Below are 24,133 nucleotides of genomic sequence, written 5' to 3'. Positions count from 1 at the left end.
TAAAGCTGTATTGCTTCACACCTGGGACAAACATCGCTTGGTTTTGGCTAAGACCATCAATTGGCATGGTATTTCATCCCAATAATAATGGATGCGGTGTAAAAAACTCTATTGTTTATTAACTAATTAGATAAAACAAATTTATTCATGCTCGTCCTTAATTTAACTCAAGGTATTGAAACAACCTTTTAGTAGAAATTGCGGGAGTAAAATTGCATTGCAAAATTATTCTTCGAATTTTTTTCATGTGGAAGCCTTCCACGCCAATCCAGTTTGTCCTTTTATTTATTAAAAATATATAATCACACAATTGTGAAGATTGATAATAATAAATACAATTGATTGAGAGGATTGGTAGAGTGGTAGAGTCGTAGAGATCCATACTTCTCAGTGGAGATGGGCTTCAATTTTACTCATGCTTTAATTTTTTTTTTTTTAAAGGAAAGAGATGGGCTTGAAAGTCCTCAGTCAACTAATCCCATATTGACAAAAAAAAAAATTAATTTACCTTATTTGATACATAAACCAAAAGATGTATTTGATGTAATTTAAAACCATATCTATCATGGAAACTACATCAATATAAACATTTTCACAAAAAAAGGGAGAAAATTAATGTAAACATATATTCACGAACAATCTGAGGGTTTTCTATGATTATCATCAAAATGGTCATGTATTGTTGATGTCTATGTTTCAATTGATTTTAGAATCGTATTAAATATTTCTTATCCTTTCAACATAGTAGTCGATATGTCCGAGTGGTTAAGGAGACAGACTCGAAATCTGTTGGGCTTTGCCTGCGCAGGTTCGAATCCTGCTGTCGACGAATAGGAGTTTTTTTTTTTTTTTTTTCAATCTTGCCCCTGCCGGCCTGCCCCCGTTCAGTGTTGCCTTCTTTTGTTTCTTTTTGTAACTTTTCCTCCTCCACGCTATTCCAGGAACATATCCTTCTCTTTGCTTGTCTATAGAGAAACCTATAGAGAATGAATCTCTGCAATCCAAATAAACCCAAATGAGGTTTGTCAATGGAGAACACAACAAGGAAGGAGAGGAACAAACTGTTTTGCAGTTCCTTAAACCTTGCTCTTGTTAATCTATGTCCATGTTCCCCCATTTGGATCTTCTTCTTCTGGCCTTTGTTCATGGAAGCTTAATCTCATGTGTCCTCCTCCTTACTATCTTCTTCATCTTCATTTGTCTCTTGCTTTCCATCTCCATTACACTCTTCTCAATCCTTCTGATCGATGCATATGATCTACTCTCTTTTGTTTCCTCTTCATTTGTGATCTTGAGTGATAATTTTGAACTGGGTATGTCATTGTTAATTTACAGGTTAATGAGTTTGGCTGTTGGCACCATTTTAACTCTCATGCCTTTAATCCAAACCGCAGTCTTAGAGCTTAAAGCAATTGCTAGACATCTCATAGATCACCTCAATGGATACTGAAATTGTGTATGTTCCGAGTCTGAGCATCAGAATCGATCACCGATTTCTAACGATTCATCCGATCCGATACCGAGTCAAGCGATTCCGTTCTTGTAGAAATATCGAAAAATGAATGGCTGAAGGAGCACCTGAGATCAGAAAACCCTTTCATGGCTTCATCTATGCGCTTAAATCCCTCCTGCTTTTCTTATTCTTATTCATCTGCAGCAACTAAATCTCACAGAAAGAGCGTCACAGTGATTCAATGCGGCCCAAGAGACAATCGAGGGCCGCTGCTTCGCGGCCGGATTCTGAGCATAGAAGCAATTCAGGCAGTGCAAGCACTGAAACGAGCTGAAAGGGTTAACGAAACCCAAATCGATCAATTCGTCTCTAAAACCCTATCTCGACTTATCAAGCAAGACCTCCTAGCGACCTTGAAGGAGCTTCTCAGGCAAGGTCGGTGTCATCTCGCCCTTAAAGTCTTCAAAGCCGCTAGGTCTGAGCTCTGGTACAAGACGGATTGCTCGCTGTACGCAGATATGGTGACGGCATTAGCCAAGTCAGGGATGATGGAAGAGATTGACCATCTGATATCTGTGGATCTGGAAAGAGATGGGTTGGATGCCAGTGAAGAACGAGGGCTTTCTCGGCTCGTTAAGGCGTTGATTGCGGCGGAGAGGACAGAGTTGGTGATTAGGGTTTATGGGTTGATGAAGAGATGCGGATGGGTATCTGCAACTGCTGTGTCTGCGTCTGCGGCTGATGAGTATGTCGTTAAGATATTGAGCAGAGGATTGAGGAGATTGGGGGAGGAGAGAGTTGCCGATGAGGTTGAAAAGGATCTCATGAACTCTGTTTCAAGCTAAATTGATGAACTGCGAGGCCTTGGCATTTTCTTTTTCCCTCATTGCTAGGGTAAGGCTTGCTGATCATAGCTGAGAGCCCTGTTTGTAGAACTGGTTTTACTTGTTCTTAATTTCACAAAATTCTCACAAATTGTTTATCATACCATACTTGTACATTTTCGCTATGATATGCTTTTTGTTTCTTTCTCTGTAACTTTCTTACTTTCCTATAATATGTTCGAGTGAAAAATGGGGGATTGTTAAGCTGAGTCAAAATAATTTTTTAACTACGAAATTGAAAAGGGTGGAGATTGATCAGCTGGAAGTTCAAGGGAGAGCCCAGGATTTCTAAATGGGGTTATTAGTTGATTTTTAGATGTTTCGATCTGTCACTTATGACTTATACTGGTAAAGAACCAAATCTGGACAAGATGATGGGGTTTCAAAATCTCATCTTACAACTGATCATAGAATACTGGTTTCAACTTTGAACCCTCATTTCAGTCCACTCAGTTTCAAAATTCCATTTTCGAGTTCTGAAAGATTGGAATTTCCTAATGATCACTTTACTAAAAAGTAGTAGACCCATTCTTCTTTTACTGCCGTGACATGTTTTACGTTGGCGTGTTGTTTTCACAAACCACCTTTGTCAATTTGAAGTCTCTCTAATGGTGAGACTTCAATTTATTCTTGAACCAAGTGATAAGAAAGGGAAAGTTTAGTCAGTTTAACAATGAAGCTTGACAATGGAAGTAGAAGCAGTGACTGCCACAAAAGGTCGTGTACCTTTCTACCAAAAAACAGATAGAAACAAAACTGCTTAGAGAAATGCGAAGGGGTAAATCGACACAGAATTATTTGTAGCTTAGGATAAAATTGGATCCCTTTTTTTTAATTTGGGTAATTTTCATCTGGACCCTGAGGTTTGGTTCATGTCATTTTTAGTCCAAAAAAATAGACACTTTGCATCTGCCTCCCCTGAGGTATTCAATAAGATCAATTAAGGACAATATGTAATTTTTATGACCAAAATAACCTCACATCTATTCTACCGTTAGATTTGCATATTATCTTCACAACTAAATCTAACGGTGAAAATTAAAAGAGTGGGGTGTTTACTGGATCCACTCCCATACCTCCAATTGGCCGTTAGATTTTAGACACCTGGATCATTCCAATCGGATGAACAAATCCGTCAAAAAAAAACCCCCCCCCCCCCCCCTCCCTCCCCCCCCCCTTACCCCCCCCCCCTTCCCCCCGCCTCCTCCCCTTCATCGTCTCCATCTTCAATCCGGCGTGCCGCCATCGCTGCCTACTTTCCTCCTCAACTCTGGCACAAGAAGTTGGGATTTCCCAACTGCTGAATCTCCAATCAAGAATACCTTGAACACATAATCAATTTTCTGATTGAAATCCCCATACAAATTCGACATTTCTCTCGCCCTCGCAAATCTAATGAAACCCCTCCCTAAATTCGCAACAAAAGAACTAAAATCCATAAGTCAGGCTAGAGAAGGATCAAGTGGATTCGAATTGTAATCGTAATTGGATAAGGTAGGAGATTGTGAGAGGTAAGGAATTGCTCATGAGGTTCCTCAGACAAAAACAGAGAAGAAACAAAACAAAAAAATAAGTTTAGGGTTACAGTAAAGAAAATGGAAGAAACGAAGAAATGCAGAGGAAAGAGATGACTTCTCAGATGAAATGATCTTCAAGCCACCATGACCCATTTCGTTCGACGCCTTACCCAGACCAGCCCTCCGACAGACGCATCTATCGCTTTCATTTTCCTTCCGTAGTTAACTCACAAGCTCAGTCTACCATTTATACACTTAACTTCGGATGCTCGATGAAACAACAGAAAATGGAAAAATCCGATAAACCACAAGAGAAGGAAAGGAAAGGAGGAAGGGAAAAAAAAATCTTGATACAGAGATAGAGATTCACAACCCAGAAGAAATAATAGACGTTCAAATCCAACCGAAAAAGATTAAGGGAAAAAAAAACCCTAGAAACCGAAAGGAAAACCAAAACATCAACGGATATGGATTTGATTTATCAGGACATGATGCTGAAAGATTCCATTCCTTGACGATTTAGTTTTCTGGATCAGCTCAAGCTTGTTTTCTCGTTTTACCTTCGTCTTTCATTTTAAGTTTTTTTTTTTTTTTTTTGGCCTCTGCTTGTTAAGTTTTGCTCCACTGTGAACTTTAGAGCTTAGAAATCCGGAAGAGAGAGACATAAAATAAATGTATATGTTTTCAGATGGATTTATATTCATCCAATTGAAATGATCCACATGTCTAAATACCTCCACTCTTTTAACTTTCACTGTTAGATTTAATATGAAGAAAATATGCAAATCTTACGGTAGAATAGATGTGAGGTTATTTTGGTCATAAAATTTACAAATTGTCCTTAATTGATCTTATTGAAAACCTCAGGGGAGGTAGATGAAAGGTGTCCATTTTTTTGGACTAAAAATGACATGGACCAAACCTCAGGGGGTTCAGATGAAAATTACCCTTTTAATTTTTATTTCAGCTTTAGGGTTTTTACGCTTAGTTGAGAATTTAAATCTTAACCATCGAATTTGAATAATCCAGGTATCATTCTCTCATGTTGCATTTGCACCGCTATATGGCAGAGAAATGCATTTTGAAAAAATTACATTTTTATTATCAAAAGAGAAAAAAAAAATTACATTTCTAATGGAGTATGGACAATTTGGAATTGGAAAATAATCTTTGAATCTGTTATCCCCTCTACCCTCTCCGTATTGGTCTAGAAGAAATTCTGTAACTTTTATTCATGGTTCCTTTCGCACGTTATTTTATTACTTTCTTCAAACTTGATGTCTCGCTACTCCATCAAGTCGATGTACTTAATGTAATGAGCCAGCAATGGCTATTTAAAGGCACGACAAGGGTCTTCTAAGTCGACCACACTCGGAAAACTGGGAAATACAAAAGAGAAGAAGGAAGGGAAAAAAAAAAGCAAAAGCATAGAGGGAGTCTTCATTTTGTATTCCTCTTCTGTATTTGAAAACTTTCATGCTGTATAAATTTGGCTGAAGCTTCATTTGGACTAGAAGATTGTGAAGTTCTTTTCATCAGTGGTGGTTGTTTCACTCATTTGCTACTTTCAGTAATTCCTCCCAAGAGGTAATCTTTTCTCTTGGTTTGCTTCTCAAACTTCCAGAGGTCTTCTCCTTCAAGTCAATCTTCTCCCAACCACTGAAGGGCACAAATTTTACATTTCGGCTGTCCAATAACTGAGCTAATCCTTCTCTCCCAGGCTTTGGCAAGGTTGATGGAGTCACTACTCCCTTTTCTAGGTCTTCAAAGATGCTAGCAACCTGCCACACCAGATGCATCAGCCATACCAGTTACATTCATGGATGTGTTTTCAGTTGAAAAATATAATATTGTAGAATAACATGCTTACAGTTTCTTCAGCACAGTAGAGGTTCGTCGCAACAATCCCAGTAGGCCCTCTTTTCAACCAACCGACCACATATAATCCCTGCTCAAATTTACAGTCGTCTGAATTACTGCTTAGAACTCGGCCTCTTTGATTTGGAACAACACCTGAATGACAGTGAACATCAGGAGATATTAGTTATATGGAATAAGTTTGAAGAATGGATGGACAGAGATTTCTTGTTATTTACTAGTGGAATTGTCAGAGGAGGGTTTTTACAGCCTAACTCATAGCAGTAAGCTTTTGACAAGCCATGAAAAATGCTTTTAATACATCATTTTTGCAGGCTTTCAATGCAAAAACCAAGTCCAAGAATCACACAGGAATAATATAACAAAAAATTGGATGCCAATGATCTATAAGCCTTCCAATTTACCTTTGTGATGATCGAAAGGCAACCCATCAACTGGCAATGATTTGTAACCGATACTCTTCAGAACCAACCTGCATATGGAAAGTATGCCAAACATGCCAAGTTGTACAGAGGTTAGGAGAATCCATCAAGTGGAATTTTGAATTGGTGACCAGTGAACATCCATGGGTTGAGGCAGAATTACCCGCATTCTATGTCTTCAAACTGTCCAGTACCCACAGCAGATTGTTTTCCAGTGCTACCATTTTCTACAAAATGTAATTAAACTGAAACCAAATCAATATATAATCTATGAAGTTATACTACAATGAAAAGCTGGGGTGCAGGGTGATGGCACCTAAAAATTAACCAGTCTAAATTCAGAAGCCACCCCCATGCCATTCAAAAACCTGTTTACGGTACCAACATCCATTGACAGGACAAACCTTGTAAAATTGTCTTCTCAAAGCGCACTCCAGTAACATTCCCATCATGGTTATCTGAATGCAAAAATTTGTCTGGTCTCCTAAAGAAAACAAAATGGAGTTCCCGCTGACCCGAATGAGGATGGGACGGTTGTGAGGCAGCTGCTTTCGAGAGCAATTCATAGACCCGCTTCTGTATTCGACTATTCTTCATTTCTTCCTTCAAAATCAGGATTCACATCAGCAAACAGGAGGCTTGTAGAAGCAAACAAATAATTTTGAGTGAATACCCACTAACTGAATTTACAAACTAGAAATTATACCTCATCGACAGGAGATTTAAGTAGATCAGCTTCTTGAATGTGAATATACAAATCTCGAATACCTGACACGAAGCAAGAAACCTCATAAATAACACAAACTCTAATAAAATGATTCATGATGATATCAGTCCTAAGTTTCCAAATTAACATAGAAATCATGATTTCAGACAAGACATAAACTGATGAGACCATAATCAAGGTCAGAATTGCATCATTTGATTGAAAAAAAGGTAAATGACAAGCATCTTAAGCATCTCATAGAAAAACCATTAAAATCAGATTCATCTTTTGAGACAACAAACTCAGCCTTGTATCCCTTATCCCAACTTAATGGGCTCAGGTAGATGGACCCAACCAGAACAAAATATGGGAAACTATGGTCTAAATAAGGGTCTTTTTCCCTGGCCCGGGGCAGGGGGTTTAGGGGGAGAAAATCAGAAAGATACGGAGAAAGGAGAAATGAAAAATGGAAATTGACAGACTGAGAGAGAGAAAATGGATAGAAACATGAAAGATGACATAAAAAGGCACAACCAAACTAGTCAAGAATCCCAGCTAAATAAAGTTTGCGGCATGGATTCTTGCCCTCGGGCCTCCAGGTCCACGAAACCAGAGGCTGGGGGGGGCCTAGATACCTGGAGGGTCTTACCAGGTGCAAGAACTAGAATATGCATGTCCTTTCTCCCTTCTCTTATCAATAGGAATCAGACCACTCGTTACAGGGTCAATGCTATGCCTTTGTTGAATATGACCATACCACCTCAAACAAACTCTTGGAGAAAAGTGTTAGGCAGAATATATTAAGATGACATTAATACTGAGGTTTGAAGTTGACTTAAGATCTTGAAGATTCTGATGCATTAATGGATCAGGGCAACTCCCAGAAAGATCCACACAAAAAAATAATTGTCTGAACATATGAAAGTGCTGGCTGCTGACCTAAAACACACCATAAAGAAATAGATACAAATACTGGAAAAGTGAAGCCTGTGACCAGATACAGGAACTCACAAAGTTACTGCCCTGTTGATGCAGTTAGGTCACCAAAATAGGTTTATTTCATTGGAAATAAGCCTTGGGTTGGTTTAAATACATGCTAGGCCTCTAATCTGCAGGGTTTTCAGCATGATAGGCAATTTTAACGCCCTTCAACTATTATGGCTGCATGCAGGATTGCAAGTATTAGGATATAGTTTCTGATGGGCAAAAGAGAGAAACTCGTAGGACTGCTCTGCTTTAGGCCACACTCCAAACAGAGTTCTTTTTTTCCCTTCAAGTAATTTATGGTTTTTGGTTTTTCAACTCCTAATCTGATTCTGGCTTTATGGAAATACTTTTTATGGTACCCTCAATAGGATTGAGTGCCAATAGCCAGAATATTTATAAGAACCATTTTGTTGGGAGAAAATAAGGAAGTCACAAAAAAATTGATTTGGGTGCATAGGGCTGAAAATAGGGTATCTCAAATTGGGATTTAGGAATGAAAGCTTTGGATGAGGATGATAGGGTGTAGTAGGATTGGGTCAAGGCATAGTGCTTCAAGTTTGAATAAATTCTGATAAATAGAGATAAGTTTCTTGAATGCAGAGTGTTTTATGGTTTTTAGTGTTTAGGGATATAAATTTATTTATCAATTTACAAGAATTCAATGGTTGGATTTGGGTGAAAGTTGAATCATAATTAATCTGGTGTATAAGGGGATCATGCTCCTAGTTATTGACAGATGCAAGGGTTAAATTGGTAGATCTGACTTTGAGATTTGGTGCATTAGGAATCTGAAAGTTCAAGGGCAGGATGGAATTTAGGGTTTTCAAAATGGAAATAGGAAAGAGGAAAGACGGCAATGGGGATAAGGGGTCTTGTTACCAAGTGGCGGCCTTCTTGAGGCATCTGCAGATCACCTTCAAAGGCTGATTCCGGAGAACAGTAGGATTTCAAGCACCTAAAATTCACTGCTGGACCTTAACCAACAGGGAAATGGCACCTGCATATTAGACACCAGGAACAAGAAGTTACCTGGACTTTAAACACCAGAAGCTCAGCTATCTGGACTTTAGACACTCAAGAACTTTCTCTCACAGAAAAGGAAAGCAGCAGCTGAGTCTGCTCAATGCAAAAGTCATTTACTCAATTTTAAGTTTACTCATTCATCATGCCGGAGTTAATACGGAGGGCCTTAGGCCACTCACAAAATCCTAATCTGAAAAAGGAATAGAAATTCTAATTAAAACACAACACTACCTTTGTTAAGAGTGATTTCTAAACTGACAAAGATGATAAAAGGATTTCTAGACCCTGACTTAAACTTGAACCAACATAATATCCTAATTAACATAAGACTGAAAATAAACTAAATACTTCATACTTAGCCTTAGTTCTCATTTTTATGGCCTCATTGAATAGGGCCAATAGGCCTATAACCACACAAACTTTAGGAACAAATGCCTAGTACCTATGGTATCTAACAACTCTAAGTTTATTCCAAAGCAAAATAGCCTAATTAGTTGCTGGATCCACATCATTTATTTATTTTATTTTTCGGATGAATTCTGATTGAGCAACGCAGCTATTAGAATACCTTCAAACTTGGAGGATCTGTTCATCTCTGAGATGGAGATCCCGGTTTCGGTGTCGCTGCTGTCCGATTCCTGGTTCCGCATGCCTTTGTGCTGGTCCTGTCTTTTTTTTTTGGGATGAATTCTGATTAGAGCAATGCAACTATTAGAAAACCTTCAAACTTGGAGGATCTGTTCATCTCTGAAATAGAGAATCAACAGAGTTTCAGGTAGATCAGACATGCTGATCCAGAATTGCACTGGAATTCCAACTCTTAACTTTATTTCAAATTATTAAACAGTAATTTACTGACTGAATCAATTAGATACTTTTACTATCTGTTCTTGCAGAGGTTTTACTGCCATCAGAATTGATTGCTCTGCTTATTTCGCTCTCTAATTTTTGTTCTAGTCTATGAAATTACTGTATACCCTTCTACTTCAACAAGGATCACTCTTTTATCTCCTGATCCAACCATTGGAATGATTTCAGAATTTCATAAACTGTTCTTTCCATTGTTTCTTGAACTCAAATAGAGTCAAAGACTCAGGTATCATTCTATCCATCTGATTTCATGCTATTTGATTCTCTACAGGAATGTATTATTTTGATGCTGTTTTGAATGGTCAAATTACAGTACTACATTACCTGTGTCCCTGCACCCTGACTTAAAAAATACCATCCATACCGATGCCATGTGTGCAGTTTCATTGGCCCTGCGCTAGTGCATGGGCCACGACACCAGGCAGGGACTTCTACCCCTAATCAAATTACAACTTCCTCAAATGACGTCCATATCTCAAAAGTTAGATATACAACTAATAAAATTCAGCATCAAAGAATACTAATTTTTTATCTTCAACTTTAGGGTCATTATCCTTAGCCGTCAAGGCATCTAGGAGACCCTAGGTGCAGGAGGAGGGGAGAGGAAAAATCAAGGGCACGTGGATGGCCAAGCAACACCTGCAAAACCTTGACAACATTGTCATTATCTATCACAAAGTTTCTCAAGTAGCCTCCCAGGCCCACACCAGGATATGTCTTTCCATATAAAAAAGAATCAAAAGATGGCGCAGAGAATAATCAAATTGCATCACTTGATTATAGCAAGGAGGGACCTACCAAGAATTTCACGTAGTTCCTTTGCAGTACAAGCTGCCTGTACTGGTCCACGTCTTCCAACCAAATACACTTTCCTGTGGTCAAATCATTAAATAGAATAAACAGTAGATTAAAACAGATCCCATGCTGCAACTTCCTTAAAAGAGCGTCCTAGTGCATGATACTCCTACTGCAGAGTGCAGACTGGGGGGGGGGGGGGGATATAGGCAATCTTGCCCACTGCTTTGCAGGAGATGCTGTTCCCAAGTTTTGATTCCACAATGAAGAGGTTGAAATAGCACAAATTAAGAGGCTAAAAATCTAACATCCTTGCTGCTACTTAATTCTGAGATAACAAACCTTATAGAGCTCTCCTCCAACGAGGCTAAAGCATGGTTGGCAATATCAGTTGTGGCCACTTCTGAAGTAGGTCGCAAAAGGATACGGGCAACATCAAGAGCTACATTACCCTGCAAGTGAATAAATGCATATTTAGATGCATAATACAACAAAAACTAGCATAGCACTTATTTCCAAACTTCAAAAAAGAACAGAGAATTTTGCAGGCCTGTGAGGAAATGCTTTATTACAGAGTACTTCACCCCCCCCCACCCCTTCCAACAGTGTCCTACTTGAGAATATTATATTACAATTGAATTCCTTGAACAACATTTTTCAAGTTTAAATAGTTTCATTTGTCCTAAGCTCCAATGTCATGAGATTTAAGTGTCAAGTTGTGATTTTGCATCATCTGAATGCAGCAGAAAAATATACCTGACCAAGGACTATTGCTGTATCAGTGCTCTTCAAATCAGGGGCCAGATTGCTATAGTCAGGGTGCCCATTGTACCACCAAACAAATTCTCTGGCCGAGTATATTCCAGAAAGATCCTAAATAAAATACAATGGAAATGGTCAAAAACAGCAGACAGAACTAGACTAGCAACACCGAACTCCCCACTTAAAAAATTGTGATTCATTAATTCTGCGTCGGACCCCTACTAGTGATTTGTTAGAAGGAAAACAAAAAAGCAGTACATGAGGCCAGAGCTGTTTTAGCAAACTATAGCATATTATAGCATATTGTTGGAAAAGTGAACTTACTTCTCCAGGAATGCCAAGAACTCTGTCGCTTTCAGCACCATAGGCAAGGACCACCTGCTCATCAAAATCCAATATCAACAAGCTAAAAGATGCCATGCTTCTGCTGAGATAATTTTCCAAATGGCACATCTAGGACTGGTAACTTACCACGTGATACATGTCACGAAGCTCAGAGAGTGAAACAGAACTTCCAAGTGAAACATTTCCGAAGAATGAGCATCGGTCATTCAATGCAACCCGAGAGAACTGATTGATGACAATCTGTAGCAATTTTTCTGGTAAAACTAAAGTTCAATTACGAGGAATGCTCACACAATTGTAAACTGTTAAGGTGCAAAACCATTGTAACATCAAATCGCTACATTCTGTTCTACCTAGAATGAAAAGGGCATTTGTAACTTGTGCCATTATTATTGTTTTCCAAGGGAAATTCCTTACCTTTGTTTCTGGATGGTCAGGTGCTACTCCTGAGCGAACTAATCCGAAAGGCGTTGGCAATCGATCTATAATATCAACTTCAGCCCCTTGATGTCCCTTCAGTACCTGGTAATACATAAAACAGAAAAGACATTCATATCAATCCTACACCAGTAAAATGACATAGAAGTAACAAGCGAGAAATAGAAGAAAAAGAAGAAGGAAGAAATTGATAAAATAAGATTAAAATCCTACCTTTTCGGCAGTGTAGAAACCAGCAGGTCCGCTTCCCACTACACAGACACGGAATGGATTGGAAGATAGAGAAGAAAAACTCCTCCACATCCATCTCTTTGCATGGAAAATTGCCATCTTAGTCATCCTTTTTCCCACTTTAAATGTTATCCTTGCAAAAGCTGGACTGAGGGGATTCAGCAGGAAGTCAAGAAAAGATGAAATTAGGTTTTCGGAATATCTGGTGAAGAGATCATCTGAAATGAATTTCAGGCTTGGAGCCTTAAATAATCGCAGGGAACAAGATTTTTGCAGGAGAAGTCTGCAGAAATAAAACGGAAGAGAGAAAGAGTGGCTGCTTTAAGCCAAAGAGAAGAACCGACTGACAAATTTTTTTTTTTTTTTTTTTTTTTTTTTGGTTTTTTTTTTTTTTTTTTTTTTTTTTTTTTTTTTTTTTTTTGTTTTTTTTTTTTTTTTTTTTTTTTTTTTTTTATTTAGTTGTGGGGGGTTGTGGTGGGGGGGTTGCGCGCCCCCCGGGGGGGGGGTTTTCGCCTTGTGTGTTTTGGGCCCCGCCCCCGTGTGCCCCCCCCCCGGGGTCATGATTCCAAAAAAAATCCATTTGGTTCTCTTTTGACTCGGAATCGGATTTGTCCATGATTCTATTGAACCCGTTTTTCGTGTAAAACCTGATTTTATTGGAAACCACCTCAAGAGGTGGTTTCCAAATAAATCACCCAAATCGAACCTTTTTTGGGAGACTCAACATCACTATTATCTTTTCTGGTTTTGGTTCCTTAGGTTCTCTTCCGTCGGCTCATTTGTTCCTCCATCGCCTTCTTAAGCTTTCTTCTTCCCATTTGGCTTCCATTCGGAGATTTCTTCTTCCCATTTCTGCAAAATGGCGTCGTGGTTGCCTCTTTTTGGTGAGCTTTGGTTGAGCTCCTGCTACCGTATTTCCTCCATCGCCTTCTTAAGCTTTCTTCTTCCCATTTGGCTTCCATTCGGAGATTTCTTCTTCCCATTTCGCAAAATGGCGTCGTGTTGCCTCTTTTGGTGGCTTTGGTTGAGCTCCGCTACCGTAGTTCTGTTGAGCTCATCGCCTTCTTAAGCTTGATTTGACTTCCATTCAGGTGATATCTTCTTCCCATTTCGCAAATGAGTTGTGGTTTTCTCTATTTTGGTGAAGTTTTGATTGAGCTCCTCCGTTCTCAAGCTCATCCTTGGCTCCATCGGTGATGCGTGCTGTGCTTCTTCTTCCACATCTGGTGAGTCTCCTTCCTCTGTCTCGCGCCTGTTGAGCTTCATTGTTGACTGTATTTGGTATTATCGTTTTCCATTCTCATTTTTTAACGTTTTTTGTGTGATCTCTTGCATCAACTGTCTGCATCTTCTTGTTGTTCGGCTTCTACCAAATCGGCACATATAGAGTAGCTTTTATTTCAGATTTCTCTGTTATTTTGGTTATGTGTTCTAGTTGCATCTGGTTAGGAATTGTCAAGTTTTGTCATCGATTGATTGCATTTATTATCTCATATTTATTTGTTTTGGAGGTTTTTTGAGTATTATTGTGTTGGTTAGTCAAGGGGATAGTTTGATTACTAGTTGGTATAGTCTTATTTCTATTATTTGTGTAGCCTCTCCAATCTCTAATATTTTGATCAATGATAATCATGCAATGTGTTTGTTATATTCAGAATTGCATCCCTATTTTGAGAGTTCGTATCTTCCCTGTTTGTAAATTTGTTGTTGTAAATGTGATTCTTGTGATTATGTCATCAATTCCTTGCTGTTTCTGTGACTTGTTTGCTTCTGTTTGTAAACGAATTATTGTAACTATAATCATCAATTCCTTCCATACTAATATATGGGCTTCAAATACCCTACTTTTAGGTCTTCTAGGGTAATTAAGTGGTGGATGTGCTATTTGGGGCTAATGTTATGGGTTGGGGATCGGACCAATAGGATTCGTAATTGGCTTAGAGTTAGGGTTTTAATGGAATTCGTGAACCTTGCGTAGTTGAGATTTGAGTTGATCTTCCAATGTGGGGAATTAAGGACATGGGCTGAATTTATGTGGCAAGATTCCTAGCTTGACTTCACCCGGTTATCTGTCTATTAAGGACCAACTACTTATTGGAGAAAATGTACCTTCCTTGAATGAAGTCTTCTTTCGCTTAAACTGGCTGGTTTGCAATTCCAAATCTTCTTTTCCTGCTCCTATCAGGGTTCCTTCTTCGTGCTGTGGAAAACCTCTATTAGGGGTCATGGACGCCCGGCATGGTGTGGTGACTTGGTGTGGTGGACCAAGATAAGTCCTCTCACCACTCCTCTTTCGTGAGAAACCAACCACACTTTTAATATTTGTTGGCGAAACATTGCAAAATCGATTAAGCTCATGAGTTAGCCAGCTGCATTTCGAGGTACTTGTGGCACCTTTTTATTGGCAATTATTCCAATAATCTTAAGGATCCTGTGGGTAGATGGAAATTGAGGGAAAGAAAGGAACCAAACTTGGGATTTTAGGGTTGTTCGGTTTTAACAAAATCTATATGGGTAGGGTAATTGGGAGGAAAGGTAAAATTAGATTATTTCAATCTTCATGGGATGTAACAAAAATAATGGGGAAAGTATAACTAAGATACATATAAAAAATATGGATTGGATCTTGAACGATTCTCTTCTATCTCCTTCTTGTTCTTTCTCTCTTTCTTTTCTTCTTTCCTCTCTTTTCTTTTCTTTTCTTTCTATTTTCTTTCTTTTTCTTTTTGCTGGATTTTTTTTCTTCGCTAGAAACAAAGAGCCGAATGAGTCAGAATCAGACGATTAAGTTTTAACATTTACTGTTTAAAATGAAGTACATTAATTAAATGTATGCTTTTGAGTTTGAAATGTACTTGGATTTGCTTTAATTTTCTGCTTAACTTTGTAGTATAATTGTCACAATATGTGAATTCTAGTGTTAGAATTGCATCCCTATTATAATTGTGTGGATTTACTATGACCATCATTTTGGTATTAAGTACATCATCTGTTTCAGGATGTCAAGCCATAGTGTAAATGATGTGACAACTTCTTACTTGAAGTATAAGAACAAAAGATGCAATTGTGGGAAACTTGCAGCCGTCAAAATTTCAGTCTCATCCAGGCATCCTGATAGGTTGTACCAAGGGTGTGAAGACTACCCAAATGGATGCTCTTTCTTCCGTTGGTGTGAGCCAATTGGAGAACATCACACACCCTTAGAGACATCCAGTGGTATGCAGATACAACAAGATGTGGATGTGAAAGATGTGTTGAAGTCTCAAAAGAAGAATGTGCAACATATGAAAATTTTAGTTCAAGATATGACCATGGTTAAACTATTACAAATAGGGCAATTTATTGTGTGTTGTGTAATACTATTTATAGTTGCTAGGCATGGTTACTGATTTGTATTGTAGAAATGGATGTATTTTATTAAATTAATAACTCTTTTGTTGTCAGATATACTAAAGCATTTTGTTTTTATCTTAATTATGTGGTAATCTTTTTGTCATATATTATGAAATTATGGTGTGGATTTTTGTGGTAGCATTGCATCATAACTGCATATATACATGTACTTTGTCACTCAATTATATTTGTACCAGATGGAGCCGTGAAATGCATCACAATCACGAGACAAAGACATAGCATCATGGCCAACAAACATATCCCTCACACTCTTGGAGGAGTTCTTACAAATCCATAGAAGTGGTAGAGGTGGAGACAACGGACTGAAGAAAGAACATTGGATGGAGATAAGTAGAAAGATACATCAAATGTATGGCAAACATTATGATTGTGATCAATGCCGTAATCATTTTCGTATCTGGAAAACTAGGCTCCGTGCACTTTCAGATTTACAGAAGCAAAGTGGTCTTGGTTGGAACAATAATGAAATGAGATTTGATGCAGGCCCTCACTTTTGGACTGATGTCAAGGTAACGCTTTATATTCATATACTATCATTTGTCAATTCACAATACTATATGGTAGCTTCTAAGCTGTAATTTTTTATTTAAAATTGTAGAAAAAGGAGCAGAAGTATTGGAAAGAGCATTCTGTGCATCAAATTCACCTAGATGTTGCTGCAGCCTTAGGCAATGAGATTGCAACCGGTCATGAGTCTGCAACTGCTGCAGATCTTATGTATGACTCACCAATCGAACCACATGACCAAGACACCCCATTGCATGGGACTGGGATAGACAATTTGGGTTTAGACCTTGATGCCAATGCAGCTGAAATACCATGCAACCAAGGAGGACAAGAGGCGGGTGCCAGTCGATCTCGAGGTAGACCACGGGCTGATGATGTCTCTGGACAGCCTAAGAAGAAGAAGAAAGGAGCTGATAAAGTTGTGAGTCCGTTGAAAGAGATATCAGGTGCTTTGAGAGAGTTGGCCAAGAGTGTGGTAAAGGAAAGAGAGGAAAGAGAGGGAAAAAAAGATAAAGAAGAACTTGTTTGTGATGCAATTAATGAAATTCCAGATCTTGACATTGAGACCCGCCTGCTTGCAAAAGATATATTTGCAAAAAATAGCCAGCTGGGAAATGCACTACTGAGTGAGAAAGAGGAGGATAGAGCAACTGTTATCAAGTTTTACTTGGATAGATATAGTTGATGAGGTTAAGATAAGTGTTTACTATTTTTCATGCATTTGTCAGTACATTCAGTTGAATCATTTTCTGTTATTTGTGATATTCGTTTAAGAACTGGAGTACTCAGAATCATTCTACATTATTGTGCAGGTGATCTCAACAGCACCACAAAAGATGAGCTCTGCAGAGACATATACTGTTTTGGGGAGGTCTTACTGGAAATTATAACCAATGGCAAGCTAACAAATGGTGGAGTGAGCATTCACAAGACACCAAGAGACAGAAATTTAAAAGAGATCTATGATAAAAATGAAGTTGGTGCCACCGTTGAACCGAAAGGAGAGACGAACTTGTCCTTGAGGTTGCTTTGCTTTGTACTAGGAGCAGACCATCCATGGAAGATGCCTTAAAACTTCTATATGGGTTAAGACCTCACAGCAAAAATTGTTGATTTGGAACCACAAGGATTACAAATCCTGTTTAGATATGTCCACGTCGAATGCTATCAGAAAGTGTTTTGTATGTAACCAGCTAGTAGGAGTGACTATGTTTGCACCTATTGATAATTTTATTTTCTGTGTGTTATGTCATATAAAGTTCCTTGTGTATTCTTAAAAACACTCCAACAGGTTGACAATGGTAAATTTGTTAGACACATCTTTTTACATACACTGAAAGTCGTTTTCATTTCATGTATTGCCTGTTTTTGAATGGATAACATGAGCCGCTTTTGGGCTGCTTTTGTAACATGATCTAGTTTAATCATTTGATCAATTGACCATGTTTTCCTGAACGGTGAGGGATTTTGAGTTATAAATTTCTAAATTTCTGGTAAGTGAAATCTGTGTGAGGGGACCTTTGAGCCTTTAAATATAGGAACTGCCCCATTTGACCAAAGTTGCTTACATATCTAGTGAGCAACAATTTTTTTGGGAAGTTGCTTCAAAACCTATTTTAGTTGAGTTGCTGTATTTTTCAAAATCTGGATTAGCATCACCCTGCTTATTTAGAAAATTATGAAATGGGAAGGGTACATTTTTTCAGATTAGCAGAGGCACAGCATTCTTGTACATTTTTCTCTCCATTCCTATTTTTTCAGGTACATCAGAACACTCAATTTAGGCACATCTGGGAGCCTGGGATTTCACCAACATTCTTTTGGTTATATTCATTTCTATGTAAGAGGTTGGTACGGTGGATGTCATGGACAAACCACAAGATTGGTGATGATCTTTTGAAGGTTCAAGGTTCTATTATGGTGACTGGTCCAGTTGAACTACAACATGGGATTCAAAGAGCTACTGTCATGCAAACTTGAATTGTACAGAAAAAATACTATTGATCAACCATACATGTTTATTAGCTCTCAGTGTTGTACCCACATTTCAGAATTGATTGTAAGCTTTTTATATTAAATGTCTTAGCGTGAGCCAAAATGTTAAAATGTCTACCTGTAATTGAAGGTGACAAAGGACTTAAGTTAGATGGCTATACATATGTGGCATGGAAATTAATTTTTTTTTAATACATGACAAGAAAAATCACATACATTTCTTGGATACTTTTTGGGGAGGCTGATGCAAAATGCCTATTTATTTTTGTACAAGATTTTCTAGTTTTTTTAGACCCAATACGCAGTTGTTGTTGGTCGCTTGTTTAAAAGGTTGAATCCACTCCCGAATCGGGGTAACCAAACAGCTTTTTCGATAGATTCAATTTCGAAATCGGGGTTACCAAACAGTTTTTCAGACAGATTCACTTTCAGAATCAGGGTAACCAAATGATTTTTCGGACAGATTCAGTTGTCAGAATCAGGACAACCAAACAGTTTTTTTATAACAAATATGATTCTATAGAACCTAATTCCACAGAATCATGATTCTATAGAAACATGACTCTGAATCGGATTCCATAGAATCGCGGAACCAAACGCGGCCTAATAGTTCATCTTTATTGCACCAAACTTCATTAGGCCTTGTTGTTGTTTGCATCCGTGTGTGCCAATCCTTTACTAAGAACCATCAAAACTGCTTCCAATTTGCTCCCCCTATCCACAATTCCTGCCTTAAGGTACTAAAGTTCACCATCTCCTACTATTCCTACACTCCATCTTGCACATCTCAGAAATTTGTAATATACCCCTACAAACAACCGAACAGGTAACTAAGAATTATATATCTTTTGTTGAATTGTGTAGCAACACTAGTTTTCAATTTGATGCTAAGAGAGATTGGTGGCAAAAGACATGCATCTGTGGTCCAACCTGTTAGGTGTGATATTGAGCTAATAGAGCGATCTATTTATATTATGCGGAACGTTAAGAGGATTAGCTCTGTGTTTGGTCTATGTGTGTTCCATATTACAGAGTTTCGCTCATTCCAAATAAAAAAGCAAGTTATCACAAAGACAGAGAAAAACCACCATATCAAATCTTTCTCTAGATGTGGGTCCATTAGGTATGACTTGTAAAATTGCATGAGGGAGTTGTATGAGATACAATTCGTTCTCAATCCTAAAGGTCCTGCGTCCACATTCTTTTAGTCAAGTCGCATAATAAGAAAATAAGAAAATATGCCAAAGAGTTTCTTTCTTATATCTGCACCATTCACAAAGATTGTGCATCTTCGTCCATTGAGATAATGTAAATTTAACTAGTAACCACATTCAAGAGATGCCAAAAGAAATATTTATATTTTAGATGCAGTGGTAATTTCTAAAAAATTTCCACCACAGAGAGAATTCATTGAGACATGTAGGGAGTTGCTTCTTCAATAATGCTTTTCCCGCCAATTTAGCAGAGAAATCGTCATTGTTAGAAATAGTAGAGACCCACGAATCATTGGATTGGTTAAGCATTAAATCAGAGCAAATAGAATTTGAGACATTACAGATTGGGAGGTACTCCCTATTCATTTGGCAATGCTACTTCATCTATGCAACAGTTGTGTCATGTTGCCAAATAAACACTTTTGGATATTCCTTGGCTACAAATTTCGCATTTGGTAGCCAAGGATCAAACCAGAAGGAAGAGGCGTTCCCATCTCCTACCTTTCTTCATACCACTCCCTCGAGATTTGGGATAATGTTACATAAACTTTTCCATGGCCAGGATCCGTCTTTTTTCTTTACCTTAGGATTGAAAATGCTAGAATGTGGGAAGTATCTTGCATTTTCTTAGACCAAAGTAAGTGATGTTCATTAATCAACTCCCACCGTTGTTTTAATAAAAATGTTGAATTAATATGCTCCTTTCTCTTGAAGCCTAAACCTCCAAGCTATTTAGGCTTACAACAGTCATCCCAGGAAATGATAGTTAACTATTTGTTCTTTGAAGGATTCCCCAACCAAAATTTTTAGTAGATATAATCAATCTTTTCAACAAGTTACTTTGGGAAAACGAAAACATTGCATGAGTACCTCTCTTCTAGCAAAAGATAAGCACTAAGCCTTCCTGGTGGCAAAGTGGGCACAATTTGATCTAGATCTTCCTAGGAGTAAGTTATTACCTAGCTAAAGAAGAAAAAAAAATCATTTCAGTGACTCAATAGGATTTGGGTTCTATTAGTATGGGGGACATTCCTACTGAAGAAGGCACCACTCTTTTCAAAATTAACTTCTTGCCCTCTTAAGTTAGAGAAGAGCTCCAAAACAACATTAATAGAAAGGACATCTTCCCACTTTGCTCGACAACACAAAAAGGTGTCATCAACAAAGAAGAGATGAGAGATCTCAGGAGCAAGCTTTGCAATTTTAATTCCTTTGAACATGTTTAAGGCTCGAAATTCATTGAGAAGTCCTGACAAGACTTCCATGATTAATAGAAAAAGACAAGGGCTAAGTGGGCAGCCTTGTCTTAAACCTCTTGTTCCATTAAACCAACTGTAAGGGCAACCATTGATTTTCATAGAAAATAAGTAGAACTCATGAGTTCAAATACAAGTTTACACCAAAGCGAGTCAAAACCCAAGAAAGAGAAGATATTAGAAATTACCTTCCATTCAAATTGATCGTAGGCCTTAGACATATCAAGTTTTAAAGCCACAAACCCAGTCTTTCCTCTGGTTTTGTTCATGAAGTGAAAAAATTAATGGGCCAAGAAGATGTTTTAGTGATTTGACACTTAGGGACAAAGGCTCCTTGGAGGGGGGAGGGGAATGATATTTGGAAGGAGGGGCTTAAGTCTAAAAGCCAAGATTTTTGCTAGAATTTTGTAGGTCATGTTACACTGATAGGCCTAAAGCTAGTTTATGAATCTGGCATTATCTTTTTGGGGATGAAGCAAAGTAGGGTGTGATTGATTCCCCAGGGAAGGGTAGAATTTATAAAGAAAGAGGAAGCGAAGGAAAGGATATCATTATGTATGAGGTCCCAATTCTTTTGAAAGAGAAAGGCATTAAAACCATCCATCTTTGGAGCTTTAAAAGGACCGAAAGAAAACACTACCTTTTTTACTTCTTCTAAAGTTGGGAGAGCAAAGAGTCTTGCAAGAGTTGCAATATCACCGGGTGGTGGGGGGGGGGGGGATTGAACAAAAAAGTTATCCAGAGGATTGGAAGAGCAAAAAGATTATGCATGAAACTTGCAAAAGTTGAAGCAATATCTTGGGTTTCAGTAAGAATTAAACCATTATGTTCAATGAAATCAATCTTCCTTTTGTGATTTTGAAGTTTAGCAACCAAATTATAAAATTTTTTGATCTAATCACCCTCAGCAATATAAGTGCTTCTGGCTTTCTAAAACTAGAAGAATTCTTTGGCTATTAAAGCCCAAGAGAGGATTTCTTTTGTTTCCCGAATTAACTCCCAATTTGGATGCAAAGCACACTCCAAAGCTTCAATCTCAAGAGTCATTTTATCAAAAAGTTTAGAAACATTACCAAAAGCATCATTGTTCCAACGCTGGAGGGCACGAGACAAGTTGGCCAACTTATAAGCCAGAGGTTGGCCAGTACTAGCAAACCATGCATTACAAAGGGCATTAAGGAATTTAGGGTGTAAGTGCCAAGCAATTTGGTAGTGGAAAACTTTTCCTACGAAAGGACAATGTATAGAAGTCGAGCAAGAGAGGGTTATGGTCTAAACAGTTTGTAAGTAGTTTGGTTGTTCTGGCATTTGGGAAAAGGGCAATCTAACATGGATTAGCAAAGACATAGTCCAACTTTTCTTTCACAAGATTAGGATGTTTTTGTTTAGTAGTCCAGGTAAACCAATGTCCAGTAGCAGCAATCTTTTGAAGAGATAGAGCAGAGATTAAGTTGATTTTGGGTTATGCATTATTGTTTCTTTTTTGGCTATTGATTTGCAGTTAACCCTTTAAACTGTAAACCACCCCATCCTCCCATGCGCCCAAGGGGAAAGGAAAAAAAAGAGGAAAGACAATGAATGACAAAACGAATTTTGCTAGCTTATTCGTATGATGTATGGTTCCACACTTCCATTAACTGTTTTCTTTTCTTTGGGTAACAAAAATTTCATTGAAAAGAAGGGCAAGGATTAGAAGAAGCTTCCATTGATCATAACTCAAAAATCCACTGAGTGATAGAGGGCCAATCTGTATTGCTTGCGACAATCAGAGCTTGGGACATCCACAACAATACGTGTTGCCCTAGAAACATGCCTAATCATATTTCATAAGCTAGTCAGTCCCCTTTGCCGTCTGGTTTGAGCAAAGAGAAAGAGAGAGAGAGAGCACTCTGGTTCATTTCAGTCCCTCAGTACAAGACGTTTGTCATGATTGATTATCAGTTTTATGTTTGGAACCTTACAGAGACACTTTGCACCATATTTCATTTACAGCTCCATTTGGCTGGCTATACAAGCAAGAATATAACCTTCATTTTCATCTAGACCAAGAAAATCCAATTGATTCAAAAGATGATATTTCCCTTTCTTCATCAGAAAGAATCATATTCTTCTTAATTCAGTTTAGACAATATTTGCTGACTTGAAATTTCCTTGTCCTCACAAAATCTCCAGTTAATTCTCATGAAAGCTAGTGATTCTACATGAAATACCATTTTAGAAAGTGTACCAAACACTATCCGGAGTATTTGACTGAGAGTATATGGAGCATGTTCATACCAACTATTTAGAGCTGTTAACATCATAGGCCTTCAAAACTTCTCCATTCATTAACATAAATGTCCACATGAGCTCCAAAATTATGGTTACATACTTGCATCATTACACATTTGCGCGTATAACTTTACTAGTTGAAAATAAAAGTAAAAAATCAATAAATAAAGAGTTAAAATGACAATGAAAAGGGGTACAAAGGTCTTTTCTTGATTGAACTATGAACCGAGAAACAGAAAAATCATCCATCTATCCATCTATCCATCTATCCATCTATATCTAATAAATGTTGAACAGCTAAAACCATAATAAATGCAGCTTTGGGAGTCTGGGAGGTGAGACGGATGAGTAATCTAATATCAGGTTCTAACCATCTCAAAATCTGCAAGCCCAATGGCTTTAGAGTGTGAAGTGAAACTCTTATTCAATGGAGGCACTGATAGTGATAGAGGAACAGGAACAGCATAGGTGCTGACAGGCATATTGGGAGGAAGATGAGGCGATGGTGCTTCGAACTTAAGGACCTGCATGGCTTGCCTTATAGAAGGGCGAAATTTGAAACCAGGGTGAGCACACCATAGCCCAACAGTCAACAAACACTCCCATCTGTTGCTCATTGAAATTCATATTCAATTTCCTGTCAGCTGCTTTAAGAAGCTTTCCATTTCTGTAGAGCTTCCAGACCCACTCCAACAAACAGTACCATTTTACCTTCTTCTGCTTTAGAATCAATGCACCTTCTGCCACAAGCCCTCTCCAGGGCCACAATTCCATAGCTATATACATAGAATTCCTTGGAAGCCTTCCAAGTAGTAGCAGTTTCAGGAGCCCATGTAACCCAAAGTCCCTGCCAAGATAGTCGTTCTTGATGTTTTCTCATAACTGATTTAGCCTGGCTAGTCTGAAATTGGAATCTAACATGATGTTACTAGGTTTGATATCCCTGTGCACCACACATTGGTCCCATTCTTCATGCAAATAGAACAATGCAGAGGCTGCTAAGCCTAGAACAATTTTGTTCCTTGCTTCCCATGACAACAAGTTTTTGCTCTGCAGAGATGTGAATCAAGCCTCCCATTGGGCATGAATTCATAAACAAGGAGTAGCTCTTCTTTGTGATGGCACCAACCCACAAGCCCTGCACCAGATTCCTATGCAAAATGAG

The 24,133-nt window shown here is 38.2% G+C and overlaps 2 protein-coding genes and 1 non-coding gene across 3 annotated transcripts; 2 read left to right on the top strand and 1 right to left on the bottom strand.

Moving 5' to 3' along the window:
- Positions 1–747: 747 nt before the first annotated feature.
- Positions 748–829, top strand: TRNAS-CGA (transfer RNA serine (anticodon CGA)). The gene has a single exon. It is a non-coding gene; the product is annotated as a tRNA-Ser (tRNA).
- A 650-nt stretch (positions 830–1,479) lies between these two features.
- EMB3123 (PPR containing protein) lies at positions 1,480–3,020 on the top strand. Its single transcript, XM_089166042.1, has one exon. The coding sequence runs from the start codon at positions 1,600–1,602 to the stop codon at positions 2,296–2,298; it is 699 nt and encodes a 232-aa protein (XP_089022168.1). The 5' UTR covers positions 1,480–1,599; the 3' UTR covers positions 2,299–3,020.
- Positions 3,021–5,268: 2,248 nt separating this feature from the next.
- Positions 5,269–12,656, bottom strand: LOC149006487 (Pyridine nucleotide-disulfide oxidoreductase family protein). The gene is made up of 13 exons (XM_089166942.1): positions 12,294–12,656; positions 12,060–12,164; positions 11,769–11,882; positions 11,622–11,675; positions 11,292–11,408; positions 10,878–10,987; positions 10,539–10,612; positions 6,861–6,922; positions 6,559–6,757; positions 6,318–6,381; positions 6,137–6,204; positions 5,725–5,867; positions 5,269–5,635 (listed from the first exon to the last, which is right to left on the bottom strand). Exons 1-13 carry the CDS (start codon positions 12,417–12,419, stop codon positions 5,405–5,407), a joined length of 1,467 nt encoding a protein of 488 aa, XP_089023068.1. The 5' UTR covers positions 12,420–12,656; the 3' UTR covers positions 5,269–5,404.
- Positions 12,657–24,133: the final 11,477 nt, after the last annotated feature.

This window comes from Hakea prostrata, chromosome 8 (genome assembly GCF_041222555.1).
Source record: "Hakea prostrata isolate BN-2017 chromosome 8, UWA_Hpros_2, whole genome shotgun sequence".
Lineage (NCBI taxonomy): Eukaryota > Viridiplantae > Streptophyta > Magnoliopsida > Proteales > Proteaceae > Hakea > Hakea prostrata.
This window is presented reverse-complemented; position numbering and strand designations above follow the sequence as displayed.